At 36.4% G+C, this 12,713-nt stretch overlaps 4 protein-coding genes across 4 annotated transcripts; 1 reads left to right on the plus strand and 3 right to left on the minus strand.

Moving 5' to 3' along the window:
* Positions 1–2,277: 2,277 nt before the first annotated feature.
* On the minus strand, positions 2,278–2,815 carry RHIMIDRAFT_301939 (uncharacterized protein; the record flags this gene model as incomplete). The annotated part of the gene is made up of 3 exons (XM_023614377.1): positions 2,278–2,697; positions 2,758–2,762; positions 2,784–2,815. The coding sequence occupies 3 exons, from the start codon at positions 2,813–2,815 to the stop codon at positions 2,345–2,347; spliced, it is 390 nt and encodes a 129-aa protein (XP_023462000.1). The 3' UTR covers positions 2,278–2,344.
* Positions 2,816–3,657: 842 nt separating this feature from the next.
* Positions 3,658–5,596, minus strand: RHIMIDRAFT_77389 (N-myristoyl transferase). The gene is made up of 7 exons (XM_023615675.1): positions 5,303–5,596; positions 5,124–5,248; positions 4,978–5,069; positions 4,801–4,917; positions 4,571–4,741; positions 4,014–4,509; positions 3,658–3,968 (listed from the first exon to the last, which is right to left on the minus strand). The coding sequence occupies exons 1-7, from the start codon at positions 5,562–5,564 to the stop codon at positions 3,810–3,812; spliced, it is 1,422 nt and encodes a 473-aa protein (XP_023462001.1). The 5' UTR covers positions 5,565–5,596; the 3' UTR covers positions 3,658–3,809.
* Positions 5,597–5,602: 6 nt separating this feature from the next.
* RHIMIDRAFT_77403 (regulator of G protein signaling superfamily) lies at positions 5,603–6,814 on the minus strand. Its single transcript, XM_023615676.1, has 3 exons — positions 6,218–6,814; positions 5,879–6,158; positions 5,603–5,828 (listed from the first exon to the last, which is right to left on the minus strand). The coding sequence occupies exons 1-3, from the start codon at positions 6,776–6,778 to the stop codon at positions 5,641–5,643; spliced, it is 1,029 nt and encodes a 342-aa protein (XP_023462002.1). The 5' UTR covers positions 6,779–6,814; the 3' UTR covers positions 5,603–5,640.
* Positions 6,815–10,031: 3,217 nt separating this feature from the next.
* RHIMIDRAFT_247918 (uncharacterized protein) lies at positions 10,032–12,245 on the plus strand (the record flags this gene model as incomplete). Its single annotated transcript, XM_023610462.1, has 6 exons — positions 10,032–10,596; positions 10,664–10,758; positions 10,830–11,551; positions 11,616–11,853; positions 11,906–12,124; positions 12,180–12,245. The coding sequence occupies 6 exons, from the start codon at positions 10,032–10,034 to the stop codon at positions 12,243–12,245; spliced, it is 1,905 nt and encodes a 634-aa protein (XP_023462003.1).
* Between the last annotated feature and the right edge of the window lie 468 nt (positions 12,246–12,713).

Genomic DNA, 12,713 nt, shown 5'->3' on the forward strand with positions numbered 1-12,713 from the left:
AAAGAGATGCTTATAGACACTTCCTTCTTTCTTGGTTCTTTATTGGATAGAGCAAAGTCTGTCATCTTTTTTATAATCTTTTCAAGGCGCTATCAAAAAAAAAAAAAAAAAAAAAAAAAGCTCCCAAGAGGACTCTATTTAAATGTCACAAACCTACTAAATCAAATTGACGGTTAGTTAATTGACTATTGTCTTTTTAAAAAGATAATACCTGTATGAAATGATCAAGCGATTGTAATCAAAACTTGGCTACGATCTGGCGATAGCCTTGGTGGAGGATTCTTCTGTTTTTGTGCAACAATTCAGGGTGTGTTCCCTTTTCTCTTAAGCTGGTTAGAATTTTCTTGATATTCAGTACGGCTGCAAGATCACGATTCCACAACCTTGGCTTTAATTGTTCTAAACAGCCAGAGTTTGTACATCTAATAGCCCAGTAACTATTGTGGTTAGAAATCTCATAATGTCTGGCATTATCATCATTCTTACCGTTGTAATCCATGACAGAGTACAGTAGGCTTAGCCTTTCTCTTATAGAGCCTTGGATTGCGTACTGTTTTAAAGTTCCCCAACCTACCTTCACATAAAGGATAGAAAGACGACGTTCTGAATTCATCAATTAAGAAAACTTCAAAACCGTTTTTTTTAGCATTTGGATCAGGTCCTTGTTTCTTGTTGGCTCTTGATATTTTGTGTTAGGAGCAGACCAATTACCAAGAACAAGAATAGCATCAGAACCAAAGTTTTGTTTGAGCTTTTTCACCAACACAAGGCCATCTTGATCATAATATAATTTGGAGGAGAATTTTATTTTGCGAAACGACAAGACTTGTAGCTTTACCAATATTTGGTCTGCCTGCTGTTTTAAACTGTCTTGATCACTGCTTTCTTTGGACATTTTTGCTACAATCTCAAGTAACTTGGCCTTGTCATCATTATCCAAACGTTCTGATATGTGTCTCTGCTTAATCATCAGCTCCAAATAAGTAGCGTGCATATCGATACTAGTAGATTCGTCGGACCGAGGGAAATACCCCCTGATTCTTGCAACGAACAAATGTCCAAAGCACAAATCAGCCTTGTTTTTCAAATGGAAGTCAAAGCAATGGTTGGAAAAATAAGATCGCTTTGTTTGCAGTGTTTCATTTCCATAATATGAGCAAAGTGCTTTTTCAACCAAACCTCTTGTCTTGATATACACTTTGTGTTCTTCTATCTTGACGAAGCAGACTTGGTTTTCTTTTGCAGAATTCTATAATGCCTTGGAACCTTTGTTCTTGTCATCTTTGTGTAAATCATAACTTGCTTATTTTGCGCGGTGCTCGTCTCCTTCATACAATAGAGCAGATCTCGTCTTCCAGGATCCATCAAGACACACTTACTCTTGGTTTCATTCAGCTCTTCCTGGGTCAGACTTTCCATATACCTTGCGACATCTTCAGACTTCTCATGCTTTGTCTTAGGTCGTGCCATTTTTCTATTTGTAGTAGTGTTTTGCTTGATTATAGATGTGCCGACATCATCGGTTTCGATAGTACTTTGAAGGTACAGCGACTTGCTCATTCCTTGGTCTTTGAAAGCCTTGTTATTTGTATTTACTACTGAGCCCCAAGTTTGAAATTTGTTGTCCGTTTTTAGTGCTGTCTTGTTCTTTAAGACATTATAGTGAATAATCTTGAAATCTAAAGTCATATAGCAAGGAATGAATGTGGTTCGCAAGAGAAAGCAAGAAAATTGGCACAACCCTTCTGGGTCGAAAAGTTCAGCTATTTTCATAAAGGCCATTTAGTGGCATTCAGGATTAGATTTTACGTCGTAAAAGATAGAATCCTTTTTGAACTTGTAGTTGTTTGGGTATGGCTGCAGTATGGCTTCGGCTTTTTTTCTTGCAGAAGTGTCCAAGATGGTAGCATCTGGGATCTCTTTCTTTTCAATAGCACGCTTTACCTGGTTGCAAGGATCGTACACTTCCTCTCTCAAAGCCTTGTTTATGGCTTTTTTTGTCTACATTTTTCTTTTTCAGATCTTTACGCAGGTCGGCAGCCAGTTCCTTGGTCTTTCAAAGCTTGTTAAGAATAGCCCTTAGTCTACTCCTAAAATGTGCCCTGGTGTTGTTAAAGTATGCGATTTGAATCTTTGTGCATTCATACAATGCTATCTGTTGAGCATTCGCTAGCGCGATTGGTGTATAGCTTGCACTTCTACAATAGGATTCTTTATGTTTTGAAACCAATGACCTATAATTTGCGGTTTTACCAAGAAGCCTTCCAGGTCTATTGCTCTAACGGTGAGGCTCAAGAAGGCCTCTACAAAGAACTCTTTTCTTATGTAATCGCTCAAGTCAAAGTTAAAGTCTTCTTCTAACTCCTTCAGGAATATATGAAAAAGCAAACGTGTGAGCTACCAGTGTGTTGGCTATATTCACTAGCTCGTGCAAAGCCTGTGTACAATTTGGCTTCCATATAGACTTCACAGTGGTTTTAGCTGCTATCACACACTTTTTTACTGTGTTTGCGTTTGCGAATGAACTATTAGAGTCACTAATGGAGTTGTGCTTTGCAGTAGCAACAGTAGACTTTGTAAGAGGAGCATCATCACTAGATTTAGATTCAACGGTAGCAGTAGAAGTAGAGTTACTAGGCTTTTCTTTGCCTTTCTTCATTCGTTTTTGAGAACTATTTACAGGCGTAAGCTCCCTACCTATATTGTTTTCATATTGAGACGACTATTATCTAGATGACCTATTGTGCTTATACTTACCTTTCCTTTTTCGAGTTATAGTTTACTGAAAATCGTCATCAGAGCTCTCTTCTGTCATATTCTCATATTTGTCTATAATATCATGATTTTTGTAGTCAACATTAGATATAATACAAGCCAATCATTTGTAATATATCTTATCTTCCACTACGTTTTTGGATGACTCCTTTTGTTGTGGAGAAGTGGTTGTTTGCTTATTCTTCCCTTTCATGTAAACTCTTTTTTGAAAGCTATGAAGGAAGAGGCTTGTTTCAATATCCTGTGGTAATCAAAGAAAGACAGACAAAAGAAAAGAAGTAAAAAAAGGAAAACGAAATCGAGCTATATCTACAATGATAATTTTTTTTTTTTTTCTGGAATAGCTACTGCCTCCATTTACGATATTATATTTAAAATACCATATATTTATTTACTGATATTATGGAATACTTGTGTTGTGAACTGACTTGACTTTGCTGAGCTTTTTTGCAGTAATGACTGATCCTGAGACAAAGAAAACCGATGCATTTCTGTTGTTGTTTTAAGGATATCAACTCAATAGACTTATTTGATAAAGTAATCTCAATGATAGAATATCAATACAGTAAATAGACAAAGGCTTAAATGTAAGGAAGATTCAATTAATGGTATACATCATAATATTTCGGATGGTCAGTTGTAGTATATTTGCAAGTTTCCAGAAAGGATTGCGACTACAGAAAATTAACGAATATAATTGTGCTAATTGCCATAGCCTCAATAGATACGCAACTACAACTAACCATTGGTTAAATACAACGCTTAAGAAGAAAGAGAAGATACGAATAGACAGCTGTTTGCATTTAGAAAAAGTCATAATAGAGCCTTATTAATCAACGGATAAAGTAAAATTTCGAAAACGACAATCATTTGACAACAGGCCGCCAATTATTTTTTAGCTAGACGCTATTTATTTTTCAAGAATTGCCATTTATTTTTCAATTACACTTCGAGCTTTGTACTCTTTATATATGTAGAAACTCAATTATTTGGTTTATATGCAACAATCTCTGAGTGAGGTATTTTATTAGTTCTTAAAGCATAACAAGACCAACCTTGCTTTGAGTAACATCAGGACATTTCCAGTTGTACAGATAATAGTTTAAGAATCCATCTCCTTTACCAAACTTTTGCTCGTCAACGAAGCATGCGTTATCCATTAAATTGAGTGTATTCATAACATCAAAGTCAGCCTAATAATTGATTAGCTTCCTTTTTTTTATCATAAACTTGATTACCTTCTTGGCCAAGATTAAAGCATCATGGGCAAGTTCATTTAGTCTCTTTTTAATATATTTGTGTTGCTTGTCCTTATCCTCATGAGCAGATAAATCAATAGCATAGTAAAACATGTAGGCAGCATTCAATGTGTTGTGCTTGGGATTACCAATGACACTGCTTGGAAGGGAATAGAACGAGAAGCAGTCTGTGATCTTTTTCGTTTCAGGATCTTGAACGACATAGCTCCAGACAACCTTGTCATGAGGAAGAATCCAGTGTTTGACGTCCTCATCTGTTTCGAAGATAGGCGCAAAATCAAATCGACTCAGATATTGATTCAACAATTCGCGTACTTGAGAAACATCCTCTTCTCTCATCTCCCTTAAATTGGGAGTACTCGTTTGTTCGGGTAATTTGAACTGCTTTATCATACGTGAGAGTGTAGATCTAGCTGGGATACGTGAAAAGTTGCATTCTACTAGCTTCTTTGGATTGAGCGATCTGTGGTAATATCTGCAAGAAATCACAAATTACAAAAAAAAAGTGCATATTTTTATACAAATGATCCACTTACCTGCAAGTAGACACAGGTTTAGGGAGAACTGCACCAGCAGTATAGACAGCTTGGAAAATATTCTCCAAGTGAACCCTACGCGTAACTTCCTTGATCAAGACAGGCGCCAAACGTTTTGATCGAAGTTTTTTATGCACACACAAAAAGTTGATCTCTACCAAATGATGTACACTACATATATTTATCAGTTGATTCATCTTTTTTTTTTTTTTTCCTTTCTTTCTCTTTACTGCTCATATGTTCTTAGCGCAACAGGAATGCCACTGATAAAGGCAACAAGCTTCCTATTTGCAGCAACACGCACACCAACCAGCCATGACTGTTTCCAATTAGGTGGTTGTAACGCCCTATTGTATACATGTGTCAATTCCATTTTTTAAAACACTATCCAATAAATCATTCAGTACCATTTCAAGAATTCAGCCGAATAATCAAATCTAAATTGAGCCTCGTCGTCTTCAACATAGTTTAGCGACAACAGTTCGTATAACTCCTTGAGCTTTATAAAGAATGAGTCATTTATATGCTGCTAAGCTTCACTATTAAACTTTACCTGCTTTTCATCTGCCATATCCACTTCACACCACTCGAATTCTTTGGGCAAAGGAAGTGGTTCCTTTCTGATTTGATCGTATGGAATATCTGGCTCGATGGGACCGGATTCAGTGATATGCTCGTCTATACGCAAAAGTATATAAGTTATTACCCTCATTTTAAAACAAAAAAGCGTACCGTGACTAGGAACAGGTTGTGTATTCCAAAACTTGTGGTCGGTCATACTCTTTCTACCAGCCATGGTTGGATCAGATTGTTCCAACATGGCCATGTCTTTCATCATTTGTCGAAGTTGCTGCAAGGTAGCTTCTTGACTACTTGAAGGGGCAGAACTCGAGGCACCGGTGCTCTTTAACTTTTCTGTCTTCTTTACGAGCTTGTCAACCTTTTTAGCAAGGTTTTGAAGTTCTTTTTCAGTTGGACCCCTTTTGTCAGTCATGTTTAGTTTTGAAAAAAAAAAAAAGGGTTTTTTATTTGGCCGAGAGAGAAAATATATAGTACAGTAAAAAAAATTTTTAAACACAATCCAAGTTTACACCAATGCAAGTACGACAGAACTCATAGATCATAAGTCTTAATAACTCGTGTCTCTTTCTAGTTGCTTGGCTCACTGTAGCCGTATTGGATGAGATTTGTATATAGTTCAATAATCTATTGACCGCTGCTGATCTTGTTTCATTACTGTAATACGTTGTTAGTTCACCTATAAGGCATATAAGTCATCAGCTTGAATAGATATTTAAGATGCCTTACCGCACTCTTTAACCATGATATCAAACGTTTCAGAACTTTGGAATCTCATGTAGCTTGATTCTAATAGCGTGTACACCGCTGGTTTCGCTGATTCAAAGCATTTGGGGTTCTTTTGTTGTAGTAACTGTGTAACCATCCTAAGAACTTTGTCATCCAGGTTTACTTCAAAATGGCTATTTCTCGTAAGGTATGTATTATAGATGTGCTGGGCTGTTTCTATTTGCTGGCGCGGCGTGGCATAAGTGAATGATTCATACTGTTCCAACTCTATGAAAAAGAACTATTTTTTGTTGTGACGTAAGGACCTTGTTTTTTCTAGGTTACATTTTTGCATTTTACCAAATTCTCACTGCTGTATTCCTCCAAGAGATAGTACAAAAAGTAACATAGAGGATATTTTGACAAAAGGATTGCCTTTAACCCCTCTTTTCTGATCTCCTTTACACAAATATCATGTGGTGCATCTTCACCAAAGAAACGCTCCAATTTCTTTGATGATCGTGTCGTCTTGAGTTTGTATTGATTATGAACTTCAAAATTGGGTAATAAATTAGAACTCAGTAGACTAGAAACTGAAGATGATCGATGTCGAGTTGGATACCGATGTTTTGGTTCTTCTGATTCGGCATTACTCTGTTGGAAATAAGAGTTGGTTGTATCTGACAGCATCATGGTAGGTACTGTATCATCTGATGGATTCCCAGGACTAGGGATGGCCTTGGTCTGCAGCTTTTCCTGCACAATGGAGGGTCTTCTTGATTTTGAGATCGATCGAGGGGTTCTTGGTGAGGAGACAGCTGCCGAGATGCTATTGTTAATGTTGGATAGATTGATAAAAGATGGCTTGCGTCTGGTAGTCCTTTTGACTGGAGGAGTTGAGCTATGCGCTGTTGCACTCATAATTTAATGGAGAGAAATGCAATTTTTAATTTCGTGCAGCAAGATTTATTTCATGTAATTAGCTGTGATTCAGGAACCAATCATAGCCTTTTTTAAATTAGTGATCGAAAAAGATCTTGCAAACTCGATTTTTAAATAACCGCAGCCTTTGCCCTGTTCTTTAGTTGTATAGCCATTCTTTCTCTCTTTTTTTTTTTTTTATTTTTTTTACAAGAATGAAATAAACTTTACTATATGTAACAGTTTGAGTGCTTTGATGAAAGCTTGAAATGTATATGTGGCAGGTCTACAAAGACTGTATTTCACAGTCAGTGCCTATGTAACCAAAAAAATAAAGTAGGTACAAAGTAGGTACACTTTTAACAAAACATAATTGAAAGAAGCAATGATAATAAACCATTTCTCTAAAAGACAGTCAACATATATCGACGGAGACATCGAATGATGAAAGCAACTTCACTTTTGATACACACACCAATAAAAAAGGCGTCCGGTCTACACAGTCAAAAAGGTTATTAAAATCCCATTTTTTTTTATTAACTGTGTAGCATTGTGTTTCCATATCGAATTGTCGTTTTTTGAACGTTCTTTGTTGTTTTCGTTTAAGTATTTCTCAGTTGTCGCTTATGAAAACAACTTTTCACTGATGAAAATAAGCAGGCTGGGATGATTTACCTTTTATAAAGCAAACTTTTTAATATGATAGAATCTCATGCATAAAATCTGTCACATATCGGATTATTCATGTCGTTAGTCAATAAATAGACTCAGGAGTCCCTCTTCCTTTGCTCTAATACAACTATAAAGTATATATCACTCCCATTTTTTTTAATAGGTAAGTTGGTGCTGATCTTTTGCACATAAGTGGAGTTGATATTTCTGAAAAATTCTGCCAGCTGCAATAGCCATAATTCGAATTTGTAAAACAAAATAGCCCTTATTCTGGAGTCGAATATTCATTTTTTCTTTATCGTTCATTCTCCTGTTGCAAAACAATAACAAGCTTCACAAGTCAATAGTTTCTACTTTTGGCAACAGCCTGAATACTGAGACATACGAAAGGATATAAAAGCAACTATGGGGACTGATATACAACTCTCCCTGTGAACCTTTTGCTCGACGCAATAACGATTGCTCAAGGCCTCATTATGCATAAAATCTTGTCCATAAATACTTGGTCATGCTCTGTGACGCAGAAAATAGTAATCCTTGAAAATGAATAAATAAATAACCTATTCACCTTGCCTAAATGCCTAAGAAATCTTTAAGTAAAGTGACATCGTGATAACCGTGCAAACTGACTGTGCGCTTAAGAACTTCATCTTGAACGAGGTCAAAAAGACAATTTTATGTCAGCTATAGAAAAAAGTACGGATAATTGAATATAAAGGCTCTCCAGCTCGTGGCTCTTTTCGTGAGTTACTATTCTTTAATAAAATAAGCAAACGCGCAAAAAAAAAAGGATAGGGTATAAAGGCATACGTTCAACTACATGTAAATCATAGCATGCTATGAATTTTTGTTAATCATTGTTTTAATAGAATAAGCCTGCTGTTCTTCAAATTAACCATCCTAAAAATATCTAGCGATGTTTACATTATACAAATGACTGCTATTTCTTTTGATTTACAAACAGACTCAATAAAGTATTACAACACTTTTAATATCACTCTCGTGATTGGTCAGTTCTGTGTTACTGATGCGCAAATGATGCTTATTGATACTTTTTTTCATTGCAGAATACTCTATCAATGTCTAAATGATACGACCTTTGATTTGCAGAGAATACTCAGCAAACTTCAAATTATTGGCTAGATGGAGCGTTGTCCTTGAAGGATTGCAGCTGTGATTTCTCTAGTAACGAAGCTGATCTGTTCATATGATATATTTCTTTTGTCATGTAAACTATTTCCAATGATAAATGTATATCAGCCCAAGCCTAAATAAGCTTCACAACCCATAAACCATGCTCCTTTCAAACAATATCATTTTGGCTCATAGTCTGCATTATCTCGCATGAATCTGATCTTCTATATCACGAAAAAATACCGCCACCATCATCTAACCCCTGGACAGAAATTACTTATATATGGCTACGGTAGGCCTTGCGTAGCAGCTGCCTTTAACACTTATTGTGTGAATCTCTCAGTTCAAAGCATTTTTACCCTCTAGAGATGTTTCTTTTTTTCGCGTTTGAAATGACCAGGGCAAAAGCGATACAATAAAAATATCGTGTGTCATTTATGGTCTTTGTATTTTATCTTTAAAGTGCATCAGCTGAGCCTCATTGATCGCATAAACATTGTGAATTTTGCAAGGTGGCACATCGGAATGCGACGTACGCTGTGAATAAATTAAAAAAAAAAAAACGTTATCAAAACAGGGTAACTTGATCATTACAAATGAAAGCCAATATTCTCTGATGACAAAACATCAAGCCAAAAATAGAGATATGAGGATAGTGTTATGTGCATGGTTACAAAAGAGTGTTACTTACACGGATACAGCTATGTGGTCAATGGGTCCCTTGCGCAAGCGATGTTCAAGTCATATGCTATAATGTCCAGACGATTATATTTTTATGTATGCGGAGATGCTGTGTTTGGTTTATGAACGAGGTGTCATAACTTGTTGTGTAGTTAACGGAGGCTAATGAAAAGCTGTAGCTGTTAAAATAAGAGTGAATAGCTGTATGTGATGTGTCAAAACTAAAAACAATTTAATATTAACTTTATTGCTTTGTATTAATAATCTACAATAAAGGACGAAACAATTCATCAAAAAATTTTTCCAAACTTTCTAGATGTACAAACAAAGTTAAACCCTGTGTAGCCCATTTAATTACCATGACACCAAAATCTGATAAACATAATCAGCCATCCCTGCTTAACCTTAATAATTTTTTCCAGTAACACACAAGTGTGACAACCATCGTGTCTTGACTTTCCACAACGGAAAAAAAAAGACAGGGTATAATTTGAGACCATGTTCTTATCAGTACCTTTTGTTTCTTTTTATTGTTTGATTAAAGTTATTTATAAAAGGACTGATACGTGAGTTAAGCTTGCATGCATAAGGTTAACGTGTTACAAAGTTCTAAAGAATCTTCATCAAAATCTGATAAGATCATTTCAGTAAATAATTTGCTCATTTAAAGCTCAGAGGATGATATGACAAAATAAATAAACAGATTTTCCCGCTTATTCTCTCTCCTCTTTACTGACTTTTTTTTTTTTTTTATAAAAAATTAAAAATGCCTGTTGCTTCAAGTGAATATCAAAATGAGCGTTATGCAAGCTTTGCTACGACTTCACGCTTAATTACCTGTTTGGTATCCGAATCTTTGGTTCCAGTGTACTTTATACCTATCAAGTCTATTGATGATTGTGATCCATCTATTGGCTTATGTTTACTGCTACGTGCTACTTCAACAGAACAAGAAGTGGAAACACCCAAAAAGGTAACTATCCAAGACATTCTTACGGTCGTTCCCCTTCGTGGCTTGCCTATCCTTAACAAGCAAGACGTGGCTGTATGGAATGGCGTGGCTTGTCCTAGAATCGAACTAGTCGATAACCTTGACATGCTCCCTCACATTTACTCGGTTGAACTGTCGAGCCAGTTCAAAGCATCTGGCAGTGTCAAGCAAAAAACTGCTGATACGTTGTCATCCATTTTGGACAACAACCAGTCCTTTGATCTTATTGATGGATACGACGCTGTTAGTCTCTGGGCTCAGTTTGCTAGTGATTTGACCATCAATTCCAAGTTACGGGAGCAGATTGGACAAGAGCTTCAATCCTCTATCATGTTTCAAAGTAAGGGAAAAAGGAAGGGGACACAGTGGGTGACGAGAGACTAACCTTTTTTTTTAAAAAAAAAAAGAATATACCTACGATCATCCTAAATCTTTACCATCTTGGGAATCTTCTACTATTAAATGGGAACAATCCATTGTTGAAGGCCATGCTACGCATCCTGTAAGTTTTCTTTTAACTTTAAAATTTCCAAGGTTTAACAATACGTCATATTTTTTTTTTTTTACTATCAGATGCATAAAGCCCGCAAAAGCTTTCCACCAATGCCTCCCCTTTATCCCGGATCTTACGATCTCGATCATCCTTATATTCGCTTGGTAGGTATTCCACGAGAACAAGCCTTGCTACGTGGTAATTATGAAGAGTTGTCTGTGCCCCTGATCAATGCATTAATGGACGCTGGTGGAAGTCACAAGGAAATTCGTGAGCAATATCCTAATCATGTGTTTATCGCTATCCACGAACTACAATTACCCAACGTTGAAGAAAAATTCAAGGATGCCATCATCTTTTCAAAGGACTATCAAATCAGCGTGGAAGCCTTGACGTCATTACGCTCTGTGGCTCGACCTGATATTTTGCCGGGATTGAGTGTCAAGCTTTGTTTGGGAGTGAAAATTTCGTCTGCCATGCGCACCGTCACACCTTTTACAACTTACTTTGGGCCTGGCTTCTCGTCCGACGTTGTACCTCGGTTAACGTATGATCATGATATCCTAACCATTGAACGTGAATTGGGGACAATTACCTATCGTCATGAAGATTCCGATATTGCCAAGCACTGTAGTAGTGTTATCCGTGAAGCTGTAGAATATGATCCTCAATACAAGGATGACCTATTTGTTCCTTGTGCTGCCTTGGTTGAAAAGATACAGAGACCAGATACGGATGAGACATTAGTAACACATGTTTGGAATTTGGACACTAAAGAAAAGCGAAGAGAGTTTTTGGATAGGTAAAAATCATAGAAAGTAGAAAAGTGTGATGATTAAAACCATTTTTTATTTGACCCCTACTAGATACGTTGACTTTGCCTTGCGTGCATTCTTACCTCCCTGTTTACAAAATGGTGTCGCTTTTGAAGCACATGGACAAAATACCTTGGCACGCTTCGACAGAAAGACCGGTGTACTCAAAGGATTTGTTATTCGTGATTTTGGTGGGGTTAAGGTGCACAATGAGACACTCAAGAGATCTGCTGGTTGTGAAATAGACGTTTTACCTGATAGCTGTGTTGTAGCAGAGACAGTAGATGAGGTAAATATTGTTATGAAGCAAACAAACATGTATACCAACATGAATGTTTTAGGTCGCTAAACTATTGTATCATACTCTCTTCCACTGTCACCTACAAAGACTCATTCGAGTATTAGATCTTCATTATAGTGGTGAAGGATGGGAAATTGTTCGCAAGTATATGACTCAGTATATTCCAAAGGACCATATCATGTGGCCCATGTTTATGGAACCTAGAAAAGTACCTGGTAAATGTTTAGTGCGAATGAAGATTGATGAACTTTATCGCGATGTGAGTATAAAAAAAAAGATAATCATTAAGCACATAACACTCATCCTTTTTCTAGTACATCTATCGTCCTGTACCAAATATGATCAACTTTAAACCCCAAAGCCTTTCTGAAACTATGTAAAGGCAATGTATTTTATATGCACATGATTCCTTTTTTTATTGTTTATACGTACATTACACAACTTGGTTTTTTTTTTTTTTTTATTAAAATACAATTCGATTAGACTTTTTACATAAACTATTGAGTCTCTAAATAAAACGTAGTCATTTAAGATAATTGTCTATATTTTTGTCTATCCAGACTGAAAAGCATTCGTAAACTTGGGTTATTTAGGATTCATGCACAAAACATTACACAAAGATGCCCACTTTCAACAAGTCTTTACAGAGTATTCTCAATATGCCTTGATCCATCGTCACAGTTACAGGTTATATACATTTTGGCCCTATATTTTATCCTCTTCTAACTTTGAAGCATCAGCTATATGGGGCTAATGCACCTATGAAGGGTTTTCGACGATTTGTCCCGACCTCACTATATCGAATTTACGTGAACCGAAATGGAAAACGACATTCAGATATGGAGAAT

This window comes from Rhizopus microsporus (assembly GCF_002708625.1).
Source record: "Rhizopus microsporus ATCC 52813 unplaced genomic scaffold scaffold_25, whole genome shotgun sequence".
Lineage (NCBI taxonomy): Eukaryota > Fungi > Mucoromycota > Mucoromycetes > Mucorales > Rhizopodaceae > Rhizopus > Rhizopus microsporus.